This window comes from Delphinus delphis, chromosome 15 (genome assembly GCF_949987515.2).
Source record: "Delphinus delphis chromosome 15, mDelDel1.2, whole genome shotgun sequence".
NCBI classification, from domain to species: domain Eukaryota; kingdom Metazoa; phylum Chordata; class Mammalia; order Artiodactyla; family Delphinidae; genus Delphinus; species Delphinus delphis.
This window is the reverse complement of record NC_082697.1, coordinates 67,694,577-67,710,018: the sequence shown is the minus strand read 5'-3', so window position 1 is coordinate 67,710,018 and position 15,442 is coordinate 67,694,577. Positions and strand designations below refer to the sequence as shown.

At 48.8% G+C, this 15,442-nt stretch overlaps 1 protein-coding gene across 2 annotated transcripts; it reads right to left on the bottom strand.

Moving 5' to 3' along the window:
* Positions 1-478: 478 nt before the first annotated feature.
* UBFD1 (ubiquitin family domain containing 1) lies at positions 479-15,260 on the bottom strand. Of its 2 annotated transcripts, XM_060031908.2 has the most exons (7): positions 15,147-15,260; positions 14,632-14,961; positions 13,534-13,742; positions 10,834-10,899; positions 10,567-10,672; positions 6,689-6,771; positions 479-4,217 (listed from the first exon to the last, which is right to left on the bottom strand). In XM_060031908.2, exons 1-7 carry the CDS (start codon positions 15,169-15,171, stop codon positions 4,107-4,109), a joined length of 930 nt encoding a protein of 309 aa, XP_059887891.1. In that variant the 5' UTR covers positions 15,172-15,260; the 3' UTR covers positions 479-4,106. The 2 variants fall into 2 exon arrangements, with proteins under 2 accessions (XP_059887891.1, XP_059887890.1); XM_060031907.1 differs by lacking the exons at positions 479-4,217; positions 6,689-6,771 and adding an exon at positions 8,880-9,300 and having other exon boundaries at positions 15,147-15,238.
* Between the last annotated feature and the right edge of the window lie 182 nt (positions 15,261-15,442).

The following is a 15,442-nucleotide window of genomic DNA, read 5'->3' as shown; positions in this document are numbered from 1 at the left end:
ACAAACTATAGTCACTCTTTGTGCCAAGGATTCTGCTTTTGTCCCATTTTTGGTAACAGATCTCCCTCCCTCCTCCTGGGTCTTTGTAGCTTGAGGCTAGAGCTACAGCTCCATCTCAGTGTTTCACCAAACACGTCCTCGAAGAGTGAAGTCACACGAGGTGCTAGGCGGGAGGCGTAAGGGCTGGGAGGCAGCTTCCCCTCCAATGCCTGGGGGCCGGGCCAAGGAGAACAGCCCTAATAGGGACGTGGCTGACTGCCGAGGGGTAGTTTGACTAACACAGTGTAAAACAAATCAAACCCCTTTATCAACTATTTTCAGCAGGAACAAACTTGGATATACTTATACGCCAAATAAGTAAGACAGTAACATGGTACACCACAGCTGGCCAAAAATGGCTCTGGGCTCATTTCCAAATGTTGGTCAATCCCCAGTACAGATTAGGCGCGTGAAGAATTGTAAGGAAAAGAAGACGCAATTAATTATCAAACTTTAATTGATAGACTAATCTTACAGGATAAACAATAAGACAGCTAGTCAAGGTTACACTTAAAAAAACAATCCAGCAGCGCAAATCTAATAAGACTAAATACGTTCATCTCCTCCCAAACAGGCATTTGATTAAAAACAAAAACCAGAACAGAGCGTACACCACAAGGAAAACATGGTACTTATATATATTGTCAAATAATTCTGCAGAACTGGTTAAGAAACGAAGAGATTCTTAGAAATTCAGAAAGCAGTAGAACCACCCAGCCTGGCAGGTAAACTTGCCAGATGTCGCGCGCCTTGGAGGGCTCCTGACCGCCTGTAACTTCAGAAAGGCCACCAGGCCCCTCTAAGAAGGAAACAGGGGCCAGTCCTAACTGGAGATGACTTTTTCACAAAGCCTTAAGACAAAGGGACCATCTTTTCCCAAGACAACAGGCATGAGCAGAGGCAAGGAGAGAAAGAGGCGTCCCTCAGAGGATGCAGTGGAAAGCAAGCCGCCCTTGAGTGGCCCTTGGCACCCGGGGTCCAACCCACGCCCTTCCCTGCCCCCGGCAAAGAGGGCGAGCCAAGTGCGGAGCCCAGGACCGCTCCTCCAGGCACGTGGTTAGAGTGAGAGTAAGAAGAAAGGCAGCCCCTTCCGGCTGAAATACGGCAACTTTTCAGAGACGTGGCAAAGTGAGTTTCCTTGGCCCTTGTAATCTAAAGCAGCAACTCCGGAGAAAGTGCATCCTTAGTTCAGTTCGACTTCATTTAAAAAGAGCTAATGCTACTTGCCAAAGGCCCGTCATCGATTAAAATACTTAATACCAAAGAGTTCCAGTATGTGTCGGGACTGTCTTTCTACATTTTCTGACCGGACTGACCGGAACAGAGCTGAGGGGCCAGGCCGCGCAGGGACAAGCTTGTCACCATCCTGCCAAGTCGCCTCAGGGAGGGAAAGAAAGGCAGGCTGCCTGCGAGCGTGCAAGTGAGCGAGCGAGCGAGCCCTGCAGGGGGACCGCCGGCACGACCTCCCGAGAGAAAGCAGCGGCCTCGGCCACCCTGCCCTGCACGCACGCCCCGGGCCGCGGCGAGGGGATCACAGCCAGGGCTCTGCCCAGAAAGCATCCTGAGGGAAAAATGAACACCGTGAGGCTACCGAAGGGCACAGAGTCTCAGTTTGCTAACACAGGTTTAGTCAGTACGTTCTGGCCCGTAAGATGATGAAGCGACCACTCACGGGGCCGAGTGACAAGCCAGTGAACTGCTGGGACCCAGGCACGGCTGTACACCCCACACTCCTCCCAGCGGCTCCTGGTGCCGCCCCCTCGGCTCTCCGGGGCTTCCAGCAAGGTCTCCACGGAGTCGGGAGCCAGAGCCCAAGATGGTTCCAGCAGATTTAGTGAGCTCTGTAAAGCAACACTCAGACAGGTCCATATGAAAAGATGGCATTTACATTATTTATATATCTCCAAGTAAGGAAAAAAGCACCATTTTACTTAAAATAAAAAGGCTCACACAGGCTTTGGTCCTGTCTTGAGATGACACCAGCCTGAGCGAGAGGCGGTTTGGCCCTCGGGGAGCAGGGAGACAGACGGGACACACGCTGTCACCGGGAGGGAGGGGCGTCAGGTGGCACGGGCAGCCGCACAAGTGGGGGAAGTGAGGAGACCTGGCAGGAAGGACCTCAGAGAGCAGCCCCACGCGGCCAGTCTGGGGACGGAGACGCGTGCTTCAAGAGCCCAAAAGCAGGCGTGTGGCACTGTCAGGACAAGCCTCCGGGACAGGGACGCCGGCCAACAGCAAGGGCAGTATTCAAACTGAGGTGACGCTCTTCTTGCTACGTGACCGCTTCCTCTGTAGGCCTGTCAACTGCAGAGGGAGGCTTCAACAAGAAGCAAAGAAGCACTCTTTTCTCCAGGAGCTGCGGGCCAACGAGGACAGAAAAGCTACAGTCACTGCTCCTTTTTCAAGGATGAAAACCAGGCAGTTTCCTGAACACTACACACTTCCCATACATACTTATGCCCCTCAAGAAAGCAACAGTAGGTTTTCCTGCCCAGATGCATAACTTGGCATTGACTACACCACGAAAAGCAAGAGTCTGTCTGGATGGGCTGGATTCCTGAACTACAGCTTAGAAGGGAAGGGCGCAGAATATCACCATAAACTGGCTCACAAGGAATAGTCATCTTAGGCGAACACATGCTAATACATTTCACAGAATGAGGGGTAACAGTCTAGAATCCAAAATGTGAAGTTTGGAACATCTCTCGCCAAACCTTACTATGAGGACCTGCACCAGTGAGACGAGAATTGCAAAGACAGCAGCAGAGCAACAGCGAACAGCACAAAGGGTATCATTCACCAAGAGACCGTCCCTCATTCCAGAGTCAACCAAGCCATCGGGAGACAACAGAACTTCACCTGGACGAAGAACATAAGGGCTAAAACCAGAAGAGGGAGAGCTAATCACGAAAGCCATTTATCCCATTTTCGATGTTTAAATACATCGGCCAACCCACTAGGTCAGATGTCTTCTTCTTGAGAAAGGCAGCATCTCTGAACCTGGGATGAAGGACACTTGAACATAACACATGAGCAGAAGGACCCAATGGAGACGCGTAACTGAAAGAATCATTGGACTGCTGAAGACTTTCTCGAAACTTCTAAGGAAAGAAGGATCTGGGTCTGTGGCTGTAGGGCTGTGTAACTGGCTTCCACCTGGCTCCTCTCAAAGAGGTCTTTGTCGGCATACCCAGGCACACCTGTGCCAGGCTGGGCCTCAAAGCCGAATCAGTGAGGGCTGCAGACAACCGTCAAAGCAGCAGCGGATCTCCCCAGAGATCGGGGCCCAAAGGGCAAGACGTTCAGACAGGAGTCACTGCGACACACTCTGCTGCTCAACAGTCACCACGGCCAGTGTGAGCGACCCCGACCAGACCCACAGCTCTTCCTCTCCCGCCTAGTGCTCACGAGCAGCAGCGTGGCAGGAGGGAAGCCAGGAAAGGAAGTGGTGATGAGGTACAAGAGGAGGAACTGACATCTTTGGGTTTTTAAAACATAAATTCCAATCCAGGAAGTGGGAAAATAAAAAGGGAAAGAATTCATTCTGAATCAATGGACAGAGAAATATGGCTTACTAACCCCCACATTCTGCATACAATTTCATATAAGAGAGGGAAAAACCCACCCCAACTCATCACAACACAGTCCAAATGTTTGCAACCAAAGAGTCATGAAAATATTTCAGGTGAAATCACTTAAAAAAAAGAAAGAAACCAGAAAGCTTTTGATAATTGCTTTCTAAACAAAATTGGTAGATCTACTCTCAAACACACTTAAGAGTATTCCACACAACATGTTCAGAATTCAGATTTATTGATTTCCACCATACTGACTTTTAAAAATGGTATGAAGCTGACTGCAAGAAAGGGAACTGGTGATTTTAAGTTAAAATTAAGCTAATGGTGAAAGTACATCACCTCTGGCTTCAGTCACCACATCACCTTAGATTGGATATAGATTTTTTTTGAACAAAGTTCCAGAACTCTGAAATCCAGGGATGCTGCAGGCCTCTCCCAGCAATGTCCTTCACTTTGGGTCAGTCTCCTGGGCCAGAGGTGAAAGTGCTTTCAAAAATACTGCCATTTCCCCAGCACAGTGTCTTTGATTGCATCCACATATTGAGTTGGAACCCAGTACACCCAGTAGTAAGAGGCTTCCGTGGGGCCCAACTGAAACGCCTGGAAGGGAAAAAGGAAAACCAAGCGGTACTTCAGAGGTCGGGAGACTGAGCAGGCAGCACAACAAACACGGGGAGGGCTGAGAAGTGAATTAATTAAAAGGGGAAGGGGAAAAAAAAAACTGTGCACATGGGGAGCATTCTCCTGTCAAAAATAAATGGATAAATAAAACATAAAAAGGTGGGAGAGTTAAGCATAGCCGATCCTAAAGCGGTGGTTCCCGAACTCGCGCGTGCAGCAGAGCCAGCTGGGGGCTTGTTAGAACAGAATGGTGGGCTCCAGCCCTTAAAGTTCCTGGTTCCAGAGAGGTGGGGCGGGGCCTGAGGATCTGCATTTCTAACAAGTTCCCAGGTGATGTAATACTGCTGATCCAGAGACCAGTTTGAGAACCACTGCCCTAGGAAAACTGTCACACATGCAGGAGGAAACAGACATGAGTGTTCAAAGCAGCACTGTCAGAAATGATAAAAACCTGGAAACAACCTACATATCCATCAGTAAGGGAACGCAAAATTAAAAGTGACCTACTCGTATGAATACTAGATTTACTTTTACAAGGTATGAACTGGATCTAGAGTTAATACAGACAGATCGTAATGTCGAACCAAAAAAAAGCAAGTTGCAGAACGATACATACCATGATACCATTTATGAAAACTGAAAAAACACAAAACAATACTGTAGCTTGGTCATGGATATACGTGAAAATAAATGCACAGAGAGATGGAAGGATCCACATGATAAATCATGATAATGGCAATGGGGGAGGGGAAGACAACGGGGACATATTCACTGCTGGTATATTTTCTTTTATTTAAAGCAAGATTGAAAACAAGTTACGAAATATTTACAACAGTCACTTCTTGGTGATGGATATATGGGTTTGTTGTAGCACTCTCGGTCCTTTTCTATGCTTCCTAACATTTCTCTAAGGTGACATTCCCCCCTTTTCTAAGGTGACCCGTGAATCTAGCTAGTGAAATGGCATCTGCAAAGAGGGAAATAAACACTTTCATTAAGACAAAGGCCAAGGTGCTACTTAATGGCGTTTAGAAAAGAAATGGGGCGATTAGAACCCACCTCTGCCAGCAATGACTCCAGAGGGAAATCAGCATTTAAACTAAATACAAAGGCATTAGCCGTCCACACCACCTCCTTAAAAGATGTCCAAAATGGTCCACTCTACTTGTTTGAAATCCTTCTTCCCAGGCTGTCTGAAAACTGGGACTGCAAACCCTACCGGGTCAAACTGGTGAGACAGATGTTTCGAAAGGGAGTGAAGGGGCCCAACCAAAAATATTAAAATCCAACTTTTAAAACAGAAAAATTCACTGAGCAGGCAAAACAAATCACCTGCAATCCTTTAAAGACTACAGAGACTAGTGGCGGAAGGGCCACCCGAGGGCCTGAAAGGAGCCTGTGTCGTCGTCGCCACTGCCCGGAGGACACCCATGAGCTGTGCACCCAGGGCTGCATGGCCAGCCATGGCCTGACGAAGCCCCTGAGCTGACAGACCCCGACAGGGCAGCAGAGGGGACACGACTGGCTGACCTCCTAGAGCCAGGGGACCTGTCATCTGCCCAGAGAGAACCGCCATACCTCGAGATCCCCTTTTCCCGGACCTCCCAACACCTCCCTGCGCCGTGAACCCTGGAGGCCAACCCGCAGCCCAGACCGCTGGCTCCTGCTCCTCCCTGGGCTGGGCCGCCGCCGCCGTGGCTACATCACTGTCACCTCCTCAGCGAGCAAGGGAGGCAGCCCCGCCCACACCCTATCACCGCTCAGCTCAGGTCTCTGGCACAGCAACTTCGGAGCAAGGTGGCTGAACTTCCTTTTTAAAGCAGTCCCTTCAACAGTGCTGGGGAGACAGGTGTCTGCCTAAGCTGCTCAGGGAGTCTCGCCACGGAACTCCTGCTCTGTTCTGCAGACCTGGGGAATGCCTCCAGATGTGCTGTCTGGGAAAGAGCAGCCGCTCTCTTTAGAGCACAACTCCTTGCTTAACCAGGTCACAGACTCCACCCTCCCCACAGGGTCCTCGGCCCCTCGAGGGCTGCCCCCTGGGATAAGCAACATCACTGCAGAAAGGGGCAGCCTGGTGCCCTCACAGACGCCAAGGCGAGTGGGAGGTTTTGTTTCATACGCAAGACAAAACTTAAAATGAAGACCCACAAGCCATTAACCTCCTCTTTATATTTATTTTCCTGGTCTAAAAACAAAACATTACAGATATGAAAGATGCAGCAGAGATAAAGTGTCTCCCCTTTAAACTGCTGGGGGCGGGGTGCGGTTTGCAAAATAAACAGAACGAGGAATAGGTCACAGATTAAGTTCTAAGAATGGGAAGACAACATGAGGGTCTTAACCCTGCGCGTCTTCTCAACACTGAGTACTCTCCTCAGTGAAACATCCATCCCCTGTTAGAGGAGCAGAAGCAGGAGTCTAGGGAGGGCCAGGCCACGCCGGCTACTTACCATCATGTGGTAGTCTTCGTGTCCTTCGATAGGTTCACTGACCACATTTTTAATGGAACCCATGGGCAATTTCTCAGTCCGCTCTAAGTTAAGAGGGATTACAGTGATTATTAAAGGCCCCCCTGCTCTACTCCTGTGACTCAGCAGTCCCTCCTCAGGGCTCGTGGCTGGGGGAATCTCTCCCCACCCTCTAGGGACGACGGGAAAGATCTGGTCAGTGCACCTCCAGCCCTGCTTGGGAGTTGGGAACTTCTTAGGGGCAAATGGGGAACTGGACTTGACAGAGGTATATTAAAGGTTTCTGAGAGCAGAGGTATAGCTTGCCTGGTGTTACTCTGTAACGTCTGATGATTAATAAACACCCAAGAAATTCCTCTGCACCCTTATTGCCAAGCCCAGCCCTGGCTGAGGTCTTTGGCACCTGGGATAGCCAAGGGGACCAAAAAGAGGCAACTGCATGCCCCTGTGACTTGTACAGGAAGGGGGATGCTTGGGGCTTTAAGACCAGTTTCTATCCCTTGATCCTGCTCACTCACCGCCCCCCCATTCCCTCCCTTGGTCCCCCACCCCTCCAAATACACACACTTGAAGAAGTTCTCCGAGAGCATTCATAACCTCTTATGATTAACACTCTAAATGCCACTTATCACATGGGGTGAGAAGACATTTTGCAGCAAGTTTAAGGATGGCAGGTAAGAAAGAGGAGGCAGCGAGGGATGCCTGGAGTGAGATGAGACTGGAGGTGAGCTGAGGGCAGCAGGACAGGGCTGGTGGCAGGAGAGGTGGGGGCACCTACACAACAAAGCCACCGCCCAGAAGCAGCAGACACCTCAGGGAGGAGTTCTCAGCACATGGAGAAACCAAGCTGGAAAACTCATTACAGGCTTTGCAGAAAGCAAAATCTGGAAAACGAATAAGTTGACAAAACAAACCAGGAACTCAGAGCCCTGACCTGTCGTCTAGTTGGTGACTCGAGACATGTTACTTCCATCCTGTGGGCCTTGGTCTCTGAAAAATGGGGATGAGGAGATGGGACCTGAAGATGTTCATTCAGATTTTGACTTTCATTGGCTCTAAAACAGTGACCCACAGGTAGGACCTGACCAGCACTTATCTTTAAGATGGAAACTTTTAAAAACATCAGCCATTTTGAATTGTCCAGAGATTTCACGCAAAAATATGAACTTCTGGCTTCTCTTGAAAACACAGAAGATTCAACAATCCTGGGCCCACATTCCTGAGTGACAGCAATCAGCTAGATTAGAGACTCGAGTTCCCTACAAGCAGGGCACATGCTCCCCCGAGGCGGCTCCACGTGGTCACAGGTCCCAGTTCCTGCCTGGAGCTCGTTCTTCCCCCTCCACTGGGCCTGAGGCTGTCAGTGCTGCCTTCTACACACGCTACCGCAGAAGCCCCTGAGTGCCACTCGGTAAAGCACCCCATGGAGAAAGAGGCCAACTAGCAGCTGGGATGGTCACGTCAGCAGAAAGATGAAGCCAGTGGCTGGCAGCCAACTCCCAGAACAAGCTGTCCTCCTCGGACAGTGCTGAGGACACCCAGGTGACAGGACTACCGGGCTCCCAAGTGAGAAGAAAGCCTGAGGTACACTGACACAGCAGTCTGGGTGGGAATGGAAAGCCTGGCCTTGGTCAACCCTTGAAGACATGAATGTTCACGGCCAGGCTCTTTAACAAGGCTAGTGAGTAATGCGGCTCTCAACAGCTCTGAAGCCCTGATACATCAAGATTCTTCTAGAGCTCTGCCTTTGTGCCAAAGCAGAAAGGCAGCTGCTCCTACAAGCTGAAATAAAACCTCTAACTCACGTGTGGGAGGTTCTCTTTAGCCCCTGCAGTTACGATGTTGGCTCCTATACAACTTCATAACCTGAAAACACTCCCTGAGGAACCAACGAACACTGACACACTTAGTCCTCGTCCAGCTCCCCAGCCTGCACCCACCCTCTGGGCCAGCATCCTTAGTCCCTGCCTCCCATTAGGCTGCCCGAGTGAAAGTGCAAGCCTAGGAAGAGGCAGGCTCTCAGCAAGTCAATGCAATGGTGGAGAACTAAGCAAAATCACCTGCAAGGTCATGAATAAGTGACGACCTGACAGAGGCAGGGCAGCTCACAATTAAAAAAAACTGATGATGTGACAGGCTCTGCAGAAGAGAATGACCTGCTAAAGGGTTCAAAGGCCCCTGGGAATGCTGGGAAAGCCCTTAAATATTATGCACAACTTGCTTTGCCCATGCAGTTAGAGTCGAAAGTGAAATGAAGACTATAGCAAGGAATCATAAACTTGTTAGAAAACTCAAGCATTTTGGCCATTTCAATTTTTGTTCATTTTAAGAATCAGGATAGGGTTGAAAACAGAAACATTTTCATATTTCACATGATTAAAATCTCACTCCCCATCACCCCTACTCCAATTATTTTCCATAAAACTTTGGTCCCATTTTAAGCAGAATCATACTAAATGGCCTGTCCCTGAAACCACGTAACCTCAGACGATGAGATCCCCTATACTTCTCTTTACCATTTACCTCGAACACTGAATACCTACAGTGCTGGCCAGAAACAGGTGAATTAGGCATGTTCGGTTCCCTCCAGGAATCTAACAGGGGGACAGACAAGTCAGAGAGTAATGAGTGCTCTGAGGATATAACGGGGCTCTCTATGAACAGAAGGGGCAGCAATTCATTTGGAGGGTGGGGGAGATATCAGGGAAGGCTTCATTAGGAGAGCACATTTAGGTAGGACCTCAGAAGACTTTGTTAACAACAGGAATGGGAAATAGGCATTCTGGGTAAGGGCACAGCAATGAGCAAAGACATGAGCTGTGCAAAGCATGGTGGGAAGCTCAGGGAGTGATGCAGTTGAAGTACGTAGGGCACAACAATGCAAGTGGGGCAGGAAGTGAGGTCAGAAACTTAAACTGGGCCCCACCGTTGAGAATACGGGACACTGTGTTTAGGCATTTGAACTTGGCCTTAAAGAGCGCAAGGTTTTTGAGCACAGGAACCAGTGAGGAAAAACCAGTACAGAAGATGGGCAGGACAAAAGAGATCCCGGATGGGGCAGGGATATAGGTTAATTTGCTTTAACAGACCAAGATTTGAGATGCTAGGAGTTAACTGGCGCAACAGAGTGGCAAAGAAAGGGACACAAATAATTCTGGAATGTAACTGACAAGACTTTGAACCGTCTGGGGGAAGGGAGAGGGAGGACAGTCAGAGACACTTCCCAGCAAAAAGCAAGCCTGATTCACAGGCACAGGCAGGGTAGGGGCGGGGAAGCAGAGGGCAACCAGGCAGGGAAGGAGGGGCAGGTCCCTAGTACAGGGGCAAACTCTGATCTACAGGAGCCAGGCAGGTGACATAAATTAATAAAGCTGGCTACAATAAAAGATAAATGAAACAGTGAGGACTACAGCATGGACCCCCTGAAACCACTGCTCAGCTCCGTCTGATCGTTGCCATGTGAAAATGCAGGTCCAGAATGGCTAGATCTTTTGCTTCTTTTCAAGAGAAGCACAAAAAAAAAAAAAAAAAAAATCAGATCCAGTGAAACCTCCCGATTTTCACAGATTGTGTGTAAACTCATAAAACCCTCGTCTGTGGACTAGACCTGGCCCTAAGGCCACACGTTTGGAACCTCTGGTTTTGGCTGCAACTGAAGAGCCAATGTCTGATGGATTGGCCCTGAGATCAGACTAAAAAGAATGAGGGAAGAGGGTCCAAATAGAAGGCGAGCATCAAAAAGAAAAACTGAAAGCCAGGAGCACACAAAGCACAGTGGAGAAGGATTTCAGAATGAGGAGCAGAATTGCACCCAAGGCCACGCCCTGCAGGGGCCAGGAAGAGGTGAGAGCAGTCCGTACCTTTAGTGCCGATCCACAGCTGGTCTTGTTCTAGCTTAAAGGTAAGTCTCACTTTTCCCCCGGACTTATTGTACATGCCAGATAAGGGTACAGCTGGCAGGCGCTCCTGGAGACACAAGAGCACGGTAAGAGAGGGAGGAACCAGAAACAAGGCGAGACAGGAAAAGAAGACGGGACAAGACTCGAGGACCTGATTGCAGGAACCTCAGGAAGTCAGAAGGTGAGTCTGGTTCCTTTTCAGAATGCTCACAAAGGAGTTCGGCTTACCTGGGCACCCTTAACAGACGGCATCACATCTTCGGGTTTTCCTTTATCCAATACTTTCCTGTGTTGCTATAAGTCAGAAGAGATAATTAAATGAAACAGCTGACTGCATTTTATCTATTATTACCTCTTTGAAAAAGAGAATGAAGAAAGCCTTAATGTTTTGGTTCAAAAGCTTTTTGTGACTACAGATATGGGTCCTTTGACACTACAGAGCAGTGCTGTCCAGCAGAAATTTCCATGATGGAAATGTTCTATATCTATGCTGTCCAAAACAGTAGCCATGAGTCACCTGTGGCTATTAAGCACTTGAAACGTGGCTAGCATGAGTAAGGAACTGAATTCTTAATATTACTGAACTTTAATCAGCCACATGTGGCTACCGCATTAGACATCAAAGCTCTAGAGCAATCAGGATTTCCAGATTGCTAATTCAAATAAACTCCACTTCCTTCTCCCCCTCCCCCGAAATCACCACTGAAAGAATTAAACATCAAGATAAGACAGCCACAAAGGGTGCTTGCTCTCCTGGCACGTACGAAACAGGACAGCCATTTCTGTCAACTTAAACTCCCAGAGAAACCTACAAGGATGCTGATCATCAGCTTAGCTGCCCTAGAAGGGGCACTCCTTCAACAAATGGAGACTCAGTCCATTGCACAAATCTTCCCCATAACCCCACCCTCAACCCCAGCTAAACAGAAAGCTCAGGAGCCACATTTCCAAAGAGAAATGCTGATTACTCTAAAGCCTGACATTAAGAAGTCTCTAACCCCACTCCCACCTCAGGAGTCTGAAGCAGCTCATTAAGGGTTCTAATTAGGCTCATGGCCCCCTAAAACTGTTTCTGTCTGGCCCAAATGCCTGAGTCTTGTTTCCTCTCCATCTGTGGCTTTACAGGTACAGTCGCTGTCTGGTCAAGCTAGAACTGTAGGGTAACAAGTGGGTAGAGGGTAAACATTTAATCGAATTTACGGACCAGGTGGCCAAGAGCCAGCTTAAACCCGCACGGGCATGGTGGAAACCCTCTGGCAGGAATAAACTCAACACTGCCAGACTACTAGCAAAAGGTCAGTCTACATATCAGCCCTAGATTCTTGAGCAAGCTGACGAAAAGCCAGGAGAACGGGTCCCTCTCAGTAGGCCACGTTATGCCTCATAACCGGCATCAATGGAACAAAGCTGCGTGGATTAGAAGCCTAACTGGACTCATACCTCACAAGTACCTTTTGAAGAATTTTCCCTTCACTGTGGAGAACACTTCTAAAGCCTGTTAAGCTACCATTAGTAACTCAAAACCTGTATTTAAGAGGCATGTTATGCTCCAAGGGTGTAACCAGTGGGAAGGCTCATTCATGTCTGACATGTTCCTATTTGACAATTTCATACATTGCGGCAGAGGAAGATATGAAAATGGAAATGCATTCATTTAGTTACAAGACATTATCATCCCATATTTAGAGGCAAAAATATCCAAATAAACACATTTTAGATGTTAATATAGGTTTACAGTCTCTTATCTGAAACCCTAAGGACAAATATTTTGTACTTTATAAAGTCTAAAACTTTTAAGAATTTTGTAAACGTAATACAGTTTTTCTTTTTTTGTCATAATATGGTTTTAAACTACACTACATAATATTCTTTGTGGAGTCTAGGACAGTACCTTGTTACCAAATACGTTAATATTTCTAGGGCAAAACATGACTATTCACACTAATTCTGATCAGGTTTTGCTGCCAAATTTATAAAAGCACTTGAGTTTTCAGACTCTTTTGGGGTTCTGGAAGCACATATAAGGGATTACGGACCTGTAACAGAAAATTGTGTCCTTCTCACACTGTTGGCCATGTGCCTTGGTGCCTAAGGTCACTGAAACTGATGTTGGTCAAGGTTGGTTTACTCTCCTCAGGATACAGATTAAGTTGAGAATATCTATTTTCCTGGAACACATTAAGAGTAGCCAGGAGACTCCATAACTACAGGTGGGGTTAGCTGGGTGATAAGATCACAAGTGATGGTTCTTCCAATCAGTTCCTTCCACAGTGAAACACGCTTACTTTTCCCAATCACAAAAAAGAATCTGAATGGCTACAATGAGCACAAAACAGGCCGGATCTCTTCCATCCAAAATGACCAACAAAGCATGTAAAAATTCAGGCCCCCGTTTCACAGACCAGGAAGAGGGAAAAAAGAAAATCAGCAGAGTTATCTTCCTAGTCAGCTTCATTTGGCTTCCTGAAACAGTCAGTTTTAGAGGAACCTCTGAAAGGCTATTGATTTCCATGCCTATCCAGAAAAGGGCTTGTTGACGTGAGGGAAGCCACAAGACAAAAAAACAAATGCAAGCACTTGTGTAAAATGGAGGATTAATTCCAACAGTGGCATTTTTCTCTGGCACTAAATAGGAGAGAAACCCACATCTGCTTCATTTCAATACCTGGTCTAAAGCCTGCCTTTACAAAGGTCTTATCCTAAAGTAGATAGACTTGAGACACACTGACCCGCCAGATGAGACAAAGATGCAAATCTCAGGTAGTTGTCACCTCCACTCAACAGCCAGCCGCACCCAACTGCTGCCATAAATTTCCATCATGGGCCCTGTCCAAAAAGGAGCTTATTCTAGAAAGGATACAACCAGCCTAGGCTTGAGAGGACAAAGCCTCACACTTCCCAGGACCAACAATCACACGACAGACTCACTTTCTGCCTGCAGAGAGGCTCCTTCTTGTTCTCTTCGGCCTTTGCGTCCTGCTGGGCAGCATCTTTGGGTGTGTTTACTGCTAAAACATCATTTATCGTGGAGCCAACCACCATGATCTTGGCTCCACTGGTGACTTTTATTTCTCTCAACGTCTTATCCTCAGGGACAAGTCCCTTATACATGACTTTCTGCATGGCAGGCGGGAGACCTTGAGAAAAGGTAGAGGACAGTGAAAGGAAGAAACGAAAAACATTCTTGCACAACAGACCCGAAAGTGAATACTGCTCTATTGCCAATTACTTTTGTGCACTCAGGCAATTCACAACCTCTCTGAGTCTCCAGAACTTCATAAGAGTAATGACAATAGTTCCTTCTGTACGAACTCGTTTTAAGGACTAAGATATAATAAATACGGAGCATTTAGTGCAGCACCTGGTATTTAATAACTGATCAATAAATATCAGCTATTATTCATTCCAAGTTGTTCCTCAACCATCTTGTGACTCAAATATTAAGTGAGAGTCCATAAACCTCAGGGATATAGAAGCCAATAAGGTTTCTGTTTTTATGGAGCTTACAGAATACGTGCAGAAAATGTAAAAAGAAAATCATTTCAGATGGCAAACTGCTGTAAATAAGAAAAAACTAAGTAACACGAGCATCTGTGAAGGGGCCAGCATGAGAGCCAAAAACAGTGTTTCCTAAACTTCCCTTATTAGAAGTACCTGAGGCATTTGCTAAAAATAATTCCTGGCCACATTCCAGACCCACTGAATCAAAATCTCCAGGGGGAAGGGCCTAGGAGCTGTAAATTTCACAAGCGCCTTAGGTGATTTTATTAGAGATGTTAGAAGCACAAGTTAGAAACTTGGGCCAAAGAGTCAGAAATGGACTTGAATCCCAGCTCAGCCACTGACTAGCTCTGACTTCGGGTCTCATTTTCCCCACCTGAATAACAGGCACATTACTACTTACTTGGGAGGACTGTTGTGAGCACTGAGAACGCTGATGCAAGGAAAGAGGCCAGCGCGGTGCCTAGCACAGCGTCAACACTAGGTAGGTGAAGTGGGAAAGGCTGTCAGAGCCACGGGGATTACCTGTAATCGAGTGAATCTTCTGTTTTAGCTCGGAGCCTGTGCTATCCAGGGGAAACTTCACGTCGTGCTTAGTCTTGTTCCAGATGATCTTCAGGTCCACCAACTCCCTGCCCGCGCCGCCGCCCGCGTCCTCGCCGTTGCTGACCGAGGCCTGGGCCGCGAGGTCCCCAGGGGGCTGGGCCGGGGCAGGCTGCAGACTGCCTCGCGCGGCGCAGGAGTCCTCGGCCGCCGCCCCCGCCGCGGCTTCGGCCTCCAAGCAGCTGAGGGGCCGCGCGGGCCCCTCGGTCGCCACGGTCTCGGCCTCCGTGTCCATGCCCGGTTCCTCCATGCCTGCAAGGGGGTTAGGGGGTGGGCGCTCGCCGCGGGCTGGGCCTGGGACCGGATTCTGCCCGGGCGCCCGCCGGACCGCCGCTCCCGAGCCAGACTGCTCCCCCCGCCGCGCCAGGCCGCATCCCCCAGGGGCTCCCGCTTCACCTCGGCCCGACCCGGGCGCCCGCCACCCCCTCCACACTCACCATCCGGGGCTCCGGCCGCCGCCATGATGATTGTGTACAACACCCACCGCTCCCGCAGAGGCCGCCGGGAAAAGGCGAGCTGGCTGAGATTGGCCCCGGTAACAGCCCCTAATCGCGCACAGCCTGGCCGGAAACAGGTGGAGGTTTCTATGGAGACCCGCCTCCTCCGCTTCCCCGGCCCGGCCCCTGCCACGCTTTAGCTTTCAAGAACCCGGGGGGCGGGCCCGGGAAATCGCCCGCTCTCTGGACTCTGCCCCCTAGAGGCCGAGTGGGACCGCAGTCGTGCAAGGGGGCGT